Source organism: Sycon ciliatum, chromosome 13 (assembly GCF_964019385.1).
Source record: "Sycon ciliatum chromosome 13, ocSycCili1.1, whole genome shotgun sequence".
In the NCBI taxonomy this organism is placed as follows: Eukaryota; Metazoa; Porifera; class Calcarea; order Leucosolenida; family Sycettidae; genus Sycon; species Sycon ciliatum.
Genome location: NC_088655.1, coordinates 2,670,277 through 2,685,880, shown reverse-complemented (window position 1 = coordinate 2,685,880; position 15,604 = coordinate 2,670,277). Strand labels below are relative to the sequence as shown.

The following is a 15,604-nucleotide window of genomic DNA, read 5'->3' as shown; positions in this document are numbered from 1 at the left end:
TTTTGAGACTCCTAGCTCGTAAGCAAATCGAGGAATGTTGTAACTAGGCAGGCAGCCATGAGGAGTGGCATCACTAGGCAGCCATGAGGAGTGGCATCACTAGGCAGCCATGAGGAGTGGCATCACTAGGCAGCCATGAGGAGTGGCATCACTAGGCAGCCATGAGGAGTGGCATCACTAGGCAGCCATGAGGAGTGGCATCACTAGGCAGCCATGAGGAGTGGCATCACTAGGCAGCCATGAGGAGTGGCATCACTAGGCAGCCATGAGGAGTGGCATCACTGTATGTGTGCTCATACTGCTGTCCATAGGGAAAAGAGCAAGAAATAATAAGGAGCAAAGACAACGAAGAAAGCACGGCCTGTGTTTCTCTGCCCTCTGTTCTAACGACGCGTGCCGTAAGAGCTGACGAAGAATAAGACGCGGGACCTAACTGGAGATGGAAGTGAGGCGCCATTCGCTAGGGTGCGCGTTTCCGCAGAATAGCTCGTACAACTAGAGGAATAATGCGTGTGTGTGTGTGTGTGTGTGTGGAGGGGGGGGGGGGGACCTACTTCTACATAACTACAGACAAAGAGCACAAAGAGCGGAAAAAAAATTAAACCGGAGCCTGAAGAGCACAATGCCGGGCAGACAAACAGCACGAGCACTAACTAACAATGTGGGCAAGGACACACCACAACTACAACTGCATACACGTGATAAAAACAACAAACCAAGCAACTGTGTGTGTGGCAAGTAAAAACGGGCGACAGAAAAGAGGAATTGCCTGCGCCTCGAACGGCACAGCAGAACGGAACGGCACAGCAGAACGGAACGGCACAGCAGAATGGAACGGCACAGCAGAATAATAATATTCCTGAAATAGGAGGAAAGGCTCTTCTCGGTAGGTGGATCATAAATAACTGAGCGGCCGGAATAAATCGAGCATTTTGGTTATGGATCTCAAGAAGACGGTCGGCATGGATACAGGGGCTGCGTGATGTGAAGTAATAATGCGGCGGAACGGGCAGAAAGGGAGTATGTGTTGCTTGATGTTGCCGTCGGAAGCAAGTGTCAAAAGACGAAAGGAACGCGGAGAGCCTGTGAGCTGTGTGTGAGTGTGGATAGAAACACAAAACTAGATAGTGTAGTGCAGTGCCAGGCAGGCACACCTGGCCATAAATAATAGTGACTCACTTGCCGGCTACGCTTCACCGGGCTGGAGATCGCCGCTGTGGTGGGCAGCGATGAATGTGATGGGCAGCCACACACACACACACACACACACACACACACACACACACACACACACACACACACACACACACACACACACACACACACACACACACACACACACACACACACACACACACACACACACACACACACACACACACACACACACACACACACACACACACACACACACACACACACACACACACACACACACACACACACACACACACACACACACACACACACACACACACACACACACACACACACACACACACACACACACACACACACACACACACACACACACACACACACACACACACACACACACACACACACACACACACACACACACACACACACACACACACACACACACACACACACACACACACACACACACACACACACACACACACACACACACACACACACACACACACACACACACACACACACACACACACACACACACACACACACACACACACACACACACACACACACACACACACACACACACACACACACACACACACACACACACACACACACACACACACACACACACACACACACACACACACACACACACACACACACACACACACACACACACGGTTGCACGAAGCTATACACCAACTCGGTGATGGTCAAGTCCCGTGCAACGGGGCGCGAGTGTGGCTGCTGCAGCTGCTGCTGCAATGGATAGGAAGCTGGTACACAGCATGGTGCGGTGAGGGTGCGGGGGACAGGCGGAGGAGGAGGAGGAGGAGCGGGGGGCGTGCAAGTATGTTACATTGTTAGTCGTCACTGTTCATCACCGTCACTGGGTGCTGCTGCCAGTGCTGGTATTGTCAAGTGGCAGAAAAGAGACAAATCGGTTAAAGACGCCATCAAGTTAGGTAGCAGTGTTCAATCAAGTGGTGCGCGATGGACGGGGACGAGGGGAAGGGGTCGGAAATCCGAATCATGATAAATCAGTCGACTTGCAAACACGTAGACAGCCGTGCTGCTTATAGAAGATAGCATACAGTCCATGTAGACTGACTCACTGCAGAGCTGATAGACACATGGTCTGTAGACTCACTGCAGAGCTGGTAGTAGACTCACAGTCTATAGACTGTCAGTGTAGAGCTGGTAGATAGTAGCCACAGTGTCAGTAACTGCTATCACACGCGCTGCTCTGCTAGCACAGAGAGAGTAGAGTTATTCACAAGATGGCGGAGCAGAGACAGAGCAGAGACGGAGCAGAGACAGAGCTGCGGCTGCGTGACCACACTATTACTAGGCAGTACACAGTGGCTCGTTGAAATCTATCAGCAAGTGAGCTGGTTCAGGCTGTACGTACAAACACACAAACACACGTGGAGCATGGAGTACACATGCACATGCACGTGGACACACGCGGACACACACAGAAAGACAAGTAGGGTTACATAAGCATGATTGAACACTGAGAACATACAGTTGAGTTGTACACAGGATGATGACTTGTGAAAGTTAACGTGTGCATGCATACACAGAACAATACCACTACACGGAATCCAATACAATGTACATGATTGTACTTACTACTACCAAGAGTACATAAACAAGAGTGTGCAATGCCACATAGATGTCTGTCACGACTCGTTTTCAACATTACGTCATTTTCATGTAGCTGCGCGTGCAGGCCGCGACATTCGCTACATGAAAATGACGTAATGTTGAAAACGAGTCGTGACAAGACCCTATCGCGCGTTGCACACTCTGGGGGTTATGGACTCTTGCTACTAGTACTACAATCTACAGCACAGAGCCTAGCTCACCACATGACATCACAGCACGACATCACATGGTGACATCATAGCATGACATCACTACATGACATCACAGCATGGCACCACTACATGACATCACAAGGACCTGACTTAGCAGCACAGTGCCTACCTCAGTATGTTGGCCAGACTTTGCTATGGTATCGCTGATAACACTCAGCCACGAGTTTCTCTCCTCCTCCGTTTGAAATTTCAACACCACTGCGAGTTCTGAGCACACACACAACACCAACAAGACAGAAACAAAACAACGGTTACAATATCCATTGGACGTACAATATCCTGGGTACTGATCCAATGCTTTAACCTGCCCCCCACCCCGCCTTTGGGCAGGGACCACGAAAAACGAAAGGGCTGTAAAAGTGGAAAAAAGGCAGAAAAGTGAAATCACACTTAGCTGTGTGCACATACTAAGTGTAAGCACTGCTTAGCAGATGTTCAGCATGGACAATAGCATGGGCAATGCTGTGACAAGTAGCAGTAGCAGTAGCAGTAGCAGCAGCAGCAGCAGCAGCATTGTGACCTTGCATTGAGAAAGACATTGTCCGGAGCACGGGTGTAGTGATTCATGCCGGAGTATAAAAGGTCCACTGGATACTAAGTACACGTTCCTATTGCCCATCATGGGGGTACGTCTAATCAAGAGTTCTTCTACTTCAAATGAGACCAGAGCAAGCCAGCAGCAGCAGCAGCAGCGTTGCTTTATTGCATAGAGGAAAGGCAGAGGAATGGCAGTAGTAGCTTTCTTACCTAGTGGTCGAGCTATGCAGATGGTGCGTGCTTTGTCGCAGGATATGTTTGCATCACTGTCCAGATCGATGATGTGAAACGGTTCACTGGACGTCTATAGAACGATAAACGCATGCACACACACACACACACGGACAGACACACAAGATGTTCAGCTACGCGCATAATTTTCTTCCTGAATGTCCTGCAAGAACAATCAACAACCCCTTCCCTTCCCCCCTTTCCCCTCTCACTCCCTCAAGACCGAAAGAAAGAGATTCATATATGGAACTGCCCTATTAAAATATGAATAAATAATAATAATAATATTGAGGTATGAACTGAGAAAGTAGCAGCCAAGCGAGTGGGTATCAGAACTTACCGTGGTATTGCGACGTTCTTTGCGTTTACTTGCACGAGTACTGGAAACGGGGAAGAAGGCGAGCGCATTGCCACACACACGTGCCGACGTGGTCTTCCATGGACGTATCTACAAGTACATGTATGTCAATGACACATAGGAATATGCACACATGTACACACACATGCATACACACACATACACACACGGACACACACACACACACAGACACACACGGACACACACACACACGGACACACACACACACACACACACACGTTGTGAGGACGAGGATATCGCTGCCGGATGATTGCACAACGACGCTCACACAAAAGAAAAAGTACTTCGAAGCAGAATAAGCTCTAATCCTCACTCTGTGTGCCACAAAACCCGTATGTACTTTAGAAAGTAGTGGACTGTACAACAGGGACACAATACTCTAGCAACACATTGCAAGAAAAAATACACAAGAGTAGATTTTGAAGTAACGCAGACAACTTACAAATCCCCCTGCCCCGCTCTTCAGTGATCCCGTTTGTCTTGCTCGGAACGTGGTCGGAGACAAAGGCTCGAGATCACGCTTTGACTGTACCTTGCGAATTTGAACATTACCTATACACATGTGAAGAGAGAGGGAGAAGCAGCAAAACAGAGCAGGCAAGGGCAGAATTAAGATGGGCATGTACTAAACTGGCTTCAGACAAGCAGTCTGACACGCAGGCACATACCGGTATAGGCATGCACAAAACCAATGCCTATGCTTGGACAGACAGACATACAAACAGACAGACAGAGATAAACACAAACACACACACACACACACACACACACACACACACACACACACACACTTACCAATAATGAGCGGATAGTCCCAGTTACAGTTTGAGCGAAGAGAATCCATAGAGTCACTGTAATCATCACTATCACTGTCAACAGAAACACATTCAGAACAACAGAAACACATGATGAAACAAAACAACACACGAAACAAAACAACACAACGACCACAGATGATATACCCAAAGCCTAAGGGGAGCAGCAGAGAAATTCATCTGTTGACGTCAATTAAGCCGCTGCAGTCTACAGCCCAGCCAAAAAAAGCGACGGAGCGAGTCAGTGTCCTGCAACCAGGTGTTGTGCAGTACAAAGCCTACGTGCACTGGGCTGTGCACTGGTGCAAGGCGCTGGTTTATTCATTGGGATTTCAGTAAGCATGACTACACGGTAATGGTGTATAGGTACAATGAGAACGACTAGACTTCAAGTACACTGCTGTGACCCCCCCCCCCCCCACACACACACACACACACACACACACACACAGACGGACAGACAGATACACACACACACACACACAAACACACAGAGCACCTACCACAACTCATTGCTGAGCAAATTCTCGCTGTCATCATCAGACTCCTCACAGCGCACTGCAACACCAACGACATTCGTCTCCTCCACACTCGTAATATCTAAATACACACACACACACACGTCCGCGCGTATACACAAAATACTAATGTTAACACACACACTTACTTACACAAGTACAAGCCAACAATAATACAAAATGCAAAAATGACCAATGGTCTGCGCATGCTCTTCACAAGAAAAATATCCGTACAGGAGAATAAATACATGAATGCAGCCCGATATGACCATACAACTACCCTACTACCTAGACAGTGGAGCAGCATTGTATGATATCATCTCCCACAGAGCACTGAGGCACATAGCATGACATCATCACAACACAAACACGACATCATTATGACACAAGCAATGACATCCTACCTCCAGCACTGCCGTTACTAGAGCTGCAGGTGATGGTGCCCTCAGAGCCGACAGACAGCGTAGAGGACATCAGACTACCGTCGATCAGGTGACGTGGACCGCAAGCTGCCTCCGGAGCAATCACACTCAGCGAGAAGAGGAAGTCTTGCCGATCACAGTTACTGCGCGATCGGCGATGCCCCTGCAGCATTGAAGGTTGCTCCAGAGATAGACTGCGTGATAGCGAGAGAGAACCGGCATTGTCACGTGCAGAGGCACGGGACAAGACGGCCGAACGCGTGCCCAGTACGCCACCTGCTGTATGTACACAGCGTTACATTCATACACACATACGCACACATGTACACACAAGTACACACAAGTACACACACACAGGCGCGCGCGCACACACACACACACACACACAACCATGCACACAGGTTACAAGCAAGTACGAGTGACTCCAGCAACACCACATTGCAGAGGAAAGCAAGCGCAGGTATGGATGAAGCATGTACTACCACAGGAGTATAGGATAAGGACTAAGGGGCCTATTATATGTGCAACTCCAGCCAGGGCTGGAGCTAGCGGGCCCGCCCGCCCAGAGTGTTTACATGTGCACGGCCGGGCTGGTCGCCAGCCTGCAGTGAGTTTATATGCGCTGAGCACACGCCAGCCTGCAGTGAGTTTATATGCGCTGAGCACACGCCAGCCTGCAGTGAGTTTATATGCGCTGAACACACGCCAGCCCGCAGTGAGTTTATATGCGCTGAGCACACGCCAGCCCGTTGTGAGTATGCAATGAACACACTACGACTGTAGTGTGCTGCCCTGGGCTGAAACGCAGGGCTGCAAGCCATACTCATGTTATAAACCTAAGAACTTTTTTTTCTCACACAATGTATTCTTCTGCTGATTTCTTTTCGCGCTATGTGGCACGTGCTTGGTGTGTTGTATCACCTCGTTTCTTTTTCCTGTTTTTCACATTTTACTTGTCCATATCAAAGTGTTTTGCAAGTAGGTCCCCTTCAATTGTAAATACAATCATGCATGTCGACAAATAAACAGTGCTCACAGCACGTCCTTCTTGTTGCCGTACAAAAAGCTTCATAGATTTTCAAGACAATATCGGGAATCCTCTTTATAACTTCCCTCAAAAGGTAAAAGTACCTATTTTGTAGTATGAACACAGTGTCGACCCCATAATAATACAACTCTGGCCCGGGCTGGTCTGTTTATGTGCTTTTTCTGGCCCGCCTAGCCGGGATCCCGGGTGCCTTGAGGCGGGATCCCGCCTCGCCGGGCCAGCCCGCTTGCCATGTAAACGCACTACAGGTTTGGTGTGGATTTGTGTACAACCCCGAGATCCCGTTGCAGGCGGGCTGGCCCGCCTGTCGAGCCAAAATCGCAAGTCGACCGCCACTGTACATATACATGTACATGCATGCGATTTTCATCGCCCAGCATAGCAGGCTGCGTTCATTTCAGAGGGAGGAGAGGGGGTCCGAGTACGAAATGACGATGTTCGTTTTCGGGACAACTAAAAAAACTTTTGCAACGACCCGTTAGGGTGTGTATGAGTGTGAAGATGCTCTGCTTACGCTTAGCCACTGGGACCGGCGAGGACTCAGACGATGGACCAGTACATGATGCCGATGTCAGTGAAGAGTTACTGGTGCTAGTACTGGCAACTGTACTACTGGCTGTGGTACAGGGCCGTGGCTGAACAAACGGAGGCTCCAGGGCTAACGACATTCTACAGCAATAAACAAACAACACATCACCGAGTAAGAACACACACAGGAGAGGAGGTGAGGATCTATCTGTAATAGAGGGTGAATGAGTGTGTGTGTGTGTGTGTGTGTGCGCGTGCGTGTGAGAGAGAGAGAAAGCGGGAGAGAGAAGGACAGCTTACTTATAGTGCTGGTCCTCCTCGAATATCTGCATCTCGTCCAGATAGCGGTGCGACTGAATGTAATCGCGTACACCAGAGTTATCCTCCAGCTCCTCGTAACTAGACATCTGCAGCACGCAGATGTTGTCTATGAGTGCCTGCATGCGCTCCTTGCTGGTGTGGGCCATGGTTGGATCAGCGCCTTGCCGTGCCGTGTTCAGGAAGAGCAAGTCGGTCAGGTACATGCCCAGGAAAGGGATGCAAGGTCGAGCGGCGGTCTCCATGTACGCCCGGAGAGCAGCCTTGTTGTTATCCTCTGACAGCAGGTTACTGAGGCGTGTGTAGGTGGCCTGGTCCTTCTTGCTGAGTAGGTCCCAGGTCTGCGAGAGACGGAACACGGGCTGGCTGGATAGCGCCGACATGACTGCCTTCAAACTGTTGATATTGTTCAGTTCAAGCAATGCCTGCCAACACAAACCACAACATGCCGCAACAAACACAGAACCAGCAGAGGTTGAGCTACCAGAATAAGATGAATGCAACCAGATTTATCTCATCACTGTTGCCTGATGATCGGCTCATGCGTGAAGCTTGGGGTTTCAACGAATTTTTCATCCTCCCCTACTTGTTGCAAGATGAAAGCAAGCGGCCACAACCAACACCATGAGCAGTAAAATGAAGGTAAGTTGATGCAGGCAGCTCCAGCTGTGCCCGGCAAGACATGCATGTGTGAGCTGTAAGTACTTTGAAGAACAAGTAGACCGAGCACCGTGGGTCATCAGTACAGTGTGCTGGGACTAAAGCATGATTCACAGCTCATTTCGCGTACGGCAAACGTGCCAAGCAAGCAAGTTTGAGGGAAACTCCTGGTAAACTCTGAGTATTGGTAGTACTTACATCTGCTAGGTGGATGATGTGAGTGAGGCGCTCACACCGTGCCTTCACCTCGGCCACCTTGAGGATCTCACGCACCAACCAATAACATACCTAAACACATACACATGTACACGCACACACACACACATGCACGTACACAAACGTACACACACACACACACACACACACATAATGTACACATGAGTTTAGCATGCAGCAACAGTAACGCTATCAACATAGACAGATCGGCATGAGCTACCACCACCTGAGAGAGGAACAAGCAGACACAAAGACATGCTGTGACATCTCAAACTCCCAGACCTACCTGGTTGAATTGTGCGATGAACGCCACGATTCGCGGCGACACATTTTGCTTCAGCTTGCAGTTCCAATCACATGCTTGCAGCTCCTGTAAACAAACAGAACACAGAACATAGTGGTCATGTGTGCATTCTTCCAGTTGCCACAACTTAGAAGAACATACTTCTGGTTCTTGAACAACATTTCGACAAGTTTTCACGAGTGTGCTATCAAGCCTACTCGTCAGGTGATAATAGAAGTGTTATAGCATTCTTATCTGCGAGGAAATGGTCAAAACTAAGAGAGGCATCCGCCATCATGAATATGGTAGGGCCTGGTTCATTGCAGCAGCAGCAGCAGCGACCTACCTTGCGTGGAATGGCCTGGAACAGTGGCAGGTCTAGCAGAGTTATCTGAGCCTGTAGCAACACACCACACAGCATGCACAACACACAGAGAATAGTCATCAGAGTCTGCAGTGTGTGTAGGAGAGTGGCAGCCAACATGAGACAGATGAGAGTAGAGCAAGATCTGCTTGAAATAATATACGGCACCTCAAGCACATTGCAGACACACCATCATGCCAGTGCACCCAGGTAAGTTATGAATAGTACACAAAGCAAGCATTCATCAACAACATTGGACAACAAGTGCTGAATTCTCTCTCTCTCTCTCTCTCTCTCTCTCTCTCTCTCTCTCTCTCTCTCTCTCTCTCTCTCTCTCTCTCTCTCTCTCCCCCCCCCCCCTCCTTCTCTCCCTGGCTTACAGCAAGAACAGTGGGCGGTATGCAGAGAAGGTTGTGATCGAACAGCGACGAAGGCATGCTGAATCGGCGACTGTCGATACGACATGACTTGCGCTGGGACGATCGTCCCTTCCTCTGAATAACATCGCTCCGTATTGGCAGCTGTACAGGTCAAAACAACAACAACAACAACACAAACCAAAGCAAACATTGGCAAGGAATTGATAGCAGAGAGACACTGGGTATTCATCATCACATTCAAGTAGACACACCACTGGTTGTGTTTTTCAACGCAATTGTATAGCCGGTGGTAACGCGGACGTGCAAACTTTACTTTACTTTACACCACTAATGCAACATTACCATTACATCGTTGCGTGGCCAACATGACATCATCAACTCATCACAGTGCCAACACGACGTCATCACAACCACACCAATGAGTACAGCTAAGTACTGTACACTGTACACTGACTATACAAATATTGACAAACCCAGTCAGTTACCGTCATGGCCAAGACCATGCATGGTATATACTATAGTACACCAGACAGTCTACAGATATGCACCAATCAATCACGCATAGAATACATCATATGCAGGTATATAGCAGCACGGAGCATTCCAATGCACGATTCATCACCAGCGTGTAGAGAGTGTAGAGTATGACCCAGCTCATTTGTGAATCTCTACACAGGTGTGTCATGTGTTCATGTATAGACACCAATAAAGTGGTCCAGAAAGAGGAATGTAATCAGCCAGGAATGCCACAACAGGACCATCACCATTTTAGCAAGCCAACCTACTCCAAAATTGCCACAATGGCCACTACTAATCATTGCAGATGAAGAGGCACTCAACGCCCAGTCAAGTTATCCCAGCAAGGACATACAGAATTAGCACACATCCCCCCAACACTCAGACTGTACTAGAGTCTGCAGAGAAGAATCCTATGAGCACGATTAGAAAACGTGACACTGCTTCAGTTCCAATACATCACACAGACACACATACGTGACATAGACACAAGATCAACAGCCTCATTATAGGTATGAAGTTAGTGGAATTATTGGCAATTATCCCCTAGAAGTACATCTTGCATGTGCCACAATGCACTGTTCCATTTCTATTTGCCATGGCGACCCCCCCCCCCCCCCCCCCGAAGTCCAAATAACTGGCAAGGCAGGGTTCCTTTTTCTCTTTCTACGAGTCTCGTCATTATGTTCTGTTGCCCGTACAATACTAGCACGTCACGTTTTTTTTAAAAAGAAAAAGAAAAAGAAACAATGCACTGTCCACATGCTACACACTACAGTACAGTGTGATGGTGGTGGTGCTCAGTGGTTGAGCTCAGGAGTCCAGCAACACAACAAAAAAATACCACGCCACAGCCAGCTGGTATGATGAACCCTTCAGCACCTGCCTACAGTGGTCTGGGACTCTTACAGTCTTAGTGCAAAGCAGCCACAGCTACATGTACATGTACAAGTAGTGCAATAGAAGGCGGCAAGGTGGCAGGCCAACACAGCGTTGCTTTGAGTACAGCTATGGGACCTTCACCGAACACCAGTGCATGTACTGAAAAAGTGAGAACAAGCTACTATGAGCAGCTACTGACAATGGACACACATACACACACAGATAACCAGGAGATGCAGAGGGCATGTCCGGAAAGTTCAAAGGAGCAGCTGTGACCCTGCTACCATGAATAAGGTGGAGAGAGGACATTCCTCATTGGACTGATGGCAACTGCAGCATGCACACACACACAACCCTGGAACACTCCCAACATACCACTTCTAGGACATCTAGGAATGTACCATGAATAGCAGCAGCAGAAGCAAGGATTGCCACAGCACTGATGAGGTGATGAGACACCGACAAAGCTGACCAATACATCCCAAAAGAAGTTATCAACCATACAATCATCATCATCACCATCGAGTAATTGACGAATCTAAGCAGCAAGAATGGACTCTACAATGCCACACACTTGTCAGCAGGAGCCAAGAAGCACCTACATATCTTGATGGGCACGAAATTACAATTCAACAACTGCACGAATACTACATTCTGGTATCAGAGCTACATTCCAACTCCCTATTGCATAACACAAGTGCTAAAGTACTAACAAGTCTGGCATTCTAACATTCTAAGTTTTACAATACAGATACACACCGTAGCTTACGCATTGTGCAATCCTGTTTCGCATGTCAGGATTTCAACTACTAGAAAGTGGTGTCTGAATTGATTTCTGCTCTTCAATAAAGATAAATTGTTCATCATCTCAATGAAAAAGTCACTTCATGTTCAGTATCAGAAGGCGTTTTATTCGCGGACACAGCACCGATCACGGGCTGGTTTGTACATTGCGCAATCCTCCTTGTCTGCCTATTCAGAATTGCAACGCTCTATCGATAAAAGTACTATTTACTATTATCGATCTGCATGTATGGAGCATAACCATGAATTCACACGGCATGGGAATTCACAACCCAAGGATCTGACACACTGTATTCACATCTCCACATCCAGCATACTAGCATTCACCGCCCTACAATGATGTAGACTCACTGCCCCACAGGGTGACTTCACTTCTTTCCCAGAAATTTGCAATCTCACACAAATTACAGCCTCTACACCAAACATGATAGCTTTATCACTATACTACCCAGACTTAACAATTAATTGCACATCATGCTCAGTGTCATGCTAACTGATGGTAAGTTCTAGAAGATAGGAATGCTAGCCTGTGCTATGGTGTCTGGTGTGTCAAGAGCTGGAGAGCTAGCTAGAGAGGGGACAAACACCAGCAGTATAATACTACAAGTGTTAGACACCAAGGTACACATGTACAATGTACAATGTAGTGTGATGTATAGCTGTACATGTACAGTACAATACAGTACAATGCAGTATGATGTATAGCTGCTGTACAGTACTGGCAAACAAAATAACTACCGGACAGGAGTGGTGAAGACGACGTGACATGATCAGATTACTGTACTCTGCGCCCAGCACTTGGTGACATAAGGGTCTTGAGACAAGTGCCTACCACTTGTCTCGGCAAAGTGGCTCCCAAAGACAACACAAGTACGTCAAGACACCATCACCATCACCAGCACCCTCGTACCACACTGGCGGTACCACACTGGCATGGCAAACCTGAAGAGAGCGACTCTAGTGCCACCCTGCGTTGCAAACAGGAAAAACATTATTGTAAGTAGTGGAGACATCACGACCATGTTGAAGGGCTTGAGCGAAAGGAATGTGAAGTCTGAAGTGCTGCCACCGAGAATACCTCCAGCAGTGACACAGTACAAGGTGATACAACCAACACCAACGTCAAGACTTCGGTGAAAAGGACACACCACCTTTTCACCACTATCGGTAATCTGCAACATTGCCATTGGCATCCCACACACCATGGGTACTGGTAGGTTGTTGCTGTCCACAACTGCTCCAAGTACACACATATACACCGGGTCTAAGACAGGTTCCAGAGCTCCAGTCGTCCAGGCGAATACACTAGGCATGCAGATACAGATCATCCATGATGCACGGCTGGCTGGCTGGCTGGTTGACTGGTTGACTGACTGGCTGGCTGGTTGACTGACTGACTGACTTGGCTCACTGACAGGCTCACTCCCAGCTGGCGGCAGGAATGTAGGCAAACACGCTACTTTACCATTACAGCAAGCAGAAAACCATGCATGGTGTTACAACAGCACAATACCAAGTAATTTCTTGATGATACGATGATCGTAACTATCAGCATGGTGACTAAGACTGAGTTCTTCTTCCACCAAACAGACCGGGACGAGAAACTCATGCCGTTGTCAGGAGTGCGGTGACTTCCTGCGGAATAGAACGCTCACTTGCGAGGAAAAAGTCGACGGAATTCACACCGGGTGTCCGTAGGGAGGGAGAGGATGCCATGAGTGTAGCTATCAGCGCCGCTAAGAACAAGCTCACGGATTTCCGCCGTGTGTTGTAGCCACTTCTGCGGGTCACACCATCCCCGCTGGCAATGTAGCCATACAGCCGACCAGCACAACTACATGAATGTCCGCGTGGAAAACTGAAAACCAGTACCACACTTCACAGTAAATAGTTTTGTAGTACATGTAGACAAGAAAGATCTTCTCCGCTGAGCCTTCACATAAGGGCACATACAGTATGTAGCATGTCCGCACGGCATGCATGATTAGCAGAACATCACTATTGTACATCACACACACCCATATCTACACGATACAACTACGCTAGTACAGACAGACAGTCTTTACATGCTACGGCCTGGTCTACTGACACTGTGTGATCGACAGGATGAGGGATGTGCTGAAGACAAGGAAGCAGTCGACGCACACCCAGCATGTGTGCTTAGCCGTGGTTGGCTATAAAAACCCTGCAGTCGCCACGCAAAGTGGTCATTGGCTGCCCCAGCCATGTATGGCCTTGAGATAAAACTCAACTAAAACGAAACTAAAATATACCGTGTTCTCTGACCGGTGTCTTTAGCATGATTCATGTCTGGATTTTACATACGCTCTACAACACAATGGTCACAGCACACGACCCACAGCAGAGGAATTGCAGTGAGTGTATGGTACACACTGCACGACTGGCTCACACTGACCGACAGGCAGCTTCTCAAAAACAACACCAAGCAAAGCAGCTACACCGTACATCCGCGCTACATGGTCCGCAATGCCTGACTTGGCAAGGACAGGAACAAGATGATTGCTGACGGTCACTCAGCAGAGTTCATCACACTCTTCTCCTTCCTGTGCACCACACTGCAGTACGCTAACTAGAAATGAACAAGCAACAAGCAGATGTCCGCTTCCACCACCTGCTGGTGAGATCTCCATTTGGCCAGTCAACTGGAATAGATCATGCCTGCAGAGACCCCCCTGCTTCAAACCAGAAGCGCTGGAAAACTCCTACAAGGTAAAAAGACATGCCTCATCATGACAGCAGTACTGGTGCCTTAAACTTCTAGTGGCTGCCATAATTTTCGTGGCTGAAGCATATCAACGAGTGATAGTGTTGGGCTTCAATGAGTATGATGCCAGGCTGCTGTGAAAGATACTAACCATGTACAAACTGCGAACCCCCAACTTGAACAGAAGCAAGCTGCATATTCTGGCTTGACTCCAAGCAGTGACAACTGCTGAGGTCTGGCACGACGACGGACATTACACCACAACCTGACTTCCACTATCGAAGCAAATGAGAACCACACGGGCGCTCACGGAGATTTCCTACAGTGTTGCTGCAAAGAGCCAGGGCGCGTATGCACTCACAAAAGCACCATGACCCGGCTCCAGAGGAAGCCTCTAATAACAAATTACAACGCAATGCCACACTCTCACTCAATTAGGCTCCAGTTCTACTAGAACAGAAGACCGCAGGAGCACTACCCCCTGACAGACTACTGTACAACCCATACATCAGTCACCACAAGACGTAGGTAAACACTGCATTGCGCAGATGGACACCACACAACCACAATCACTCTTATTTACACACATACCCATACAAGCTTTAGAATTACTAACTTCACAATCATCAAGAAAAGCCTTTTAACTCGCTAGATCTCGGAGACTCCACATGCCACCATAGCCCAGTCATCCTTGTGTAAACAATGTCAGACACAGGTAACCTATACGGAGGGTGAGCAGGTGGGGAGGTTGGGCTAGATCACAGTTACGACTGCAAGTACATGTCCAGAACTGACTACAGGGTACCTTCATCATGACCTTTACCTCCAGCTCAACAGCAACACTCAACTAAACACACACTCTACCAGTAGAGCATGCTACTGGGTACAAGCCACAATCTCACACTGAAGTATACCTGCTCAACTATAC

General features: G+C 48.3%; 1 protein-coding gene across 5 annotated transcripts in view; it reads right to left on the bottom strand.

Annotated features, from left to right (window-relative positions):
* Positions 1-1,765: 1,765 nt before the first annotated feature.
* Positions 1,766-15,604, bottom strand: part of LOC135829793 (ras-specific guanine nucleotide-releasing factor RalGPS2-like) — a 32,566-nt gene continuing 18,727 nt past the window's right edge. For 4 of the 5 annotated variants that reach the window (XM_065342174.1, XM_065342177.1, XM_065342178.1 and 1 more), the window contains 14 exons: positions 9,750-9,890; positions 9,352-9,402; positions 9,009-9,092; positions 8,705-8,794; positions 7,829-8,271; positions 7,515-7,669; positions 5,935-6,231; positions 5,516-5,612; positions 4,993-5,066; positions 4,640-4,749; positions 4,159-4,266; positions 3,798-3,891; positions 3,160-3,257; positions 1,766-2,568 (listed from right to left, as the gene is read on the bottom strand). In XM_065342174.1, the coding sequence (XP_065198246.1) occupies positions 2,515-2,568; positions 3,160-3,257; positions 3,798-3,891; positions 4,159-4,266; positions 4,640-4,749; positions 4,993-5,066; positions 5,516-5,612; positions 5,935-6,231; positions 7,515-7,669; positions 7,829-8,271; positions 8,705-8,794; positions 9,009-9,092; positions 9,352-9,402; positions 9,750-9,890 (1,896 nt within the window). In that variant the 3' untranslated portion in view covers positions 1,766-2,514. The remainder of the gene's footprint in view (positions 2,569-3,159; positions 3,258-3,797; positions 3,892-4,158; positions 4,267-4,639; positions 4,750-4,992; positions 5,067-5,515; positions 5,613-5,934; positions 6,232-7,514; positions 7,670-7,828; positions 8,272-8,704; positions 8,795-9,008; positions 9,093-9,351; positions 9,403-9,749; positions 9,891-15,604) is intronic. The other variant, XM_065342176.1, reaches the window with a different exon arrangement.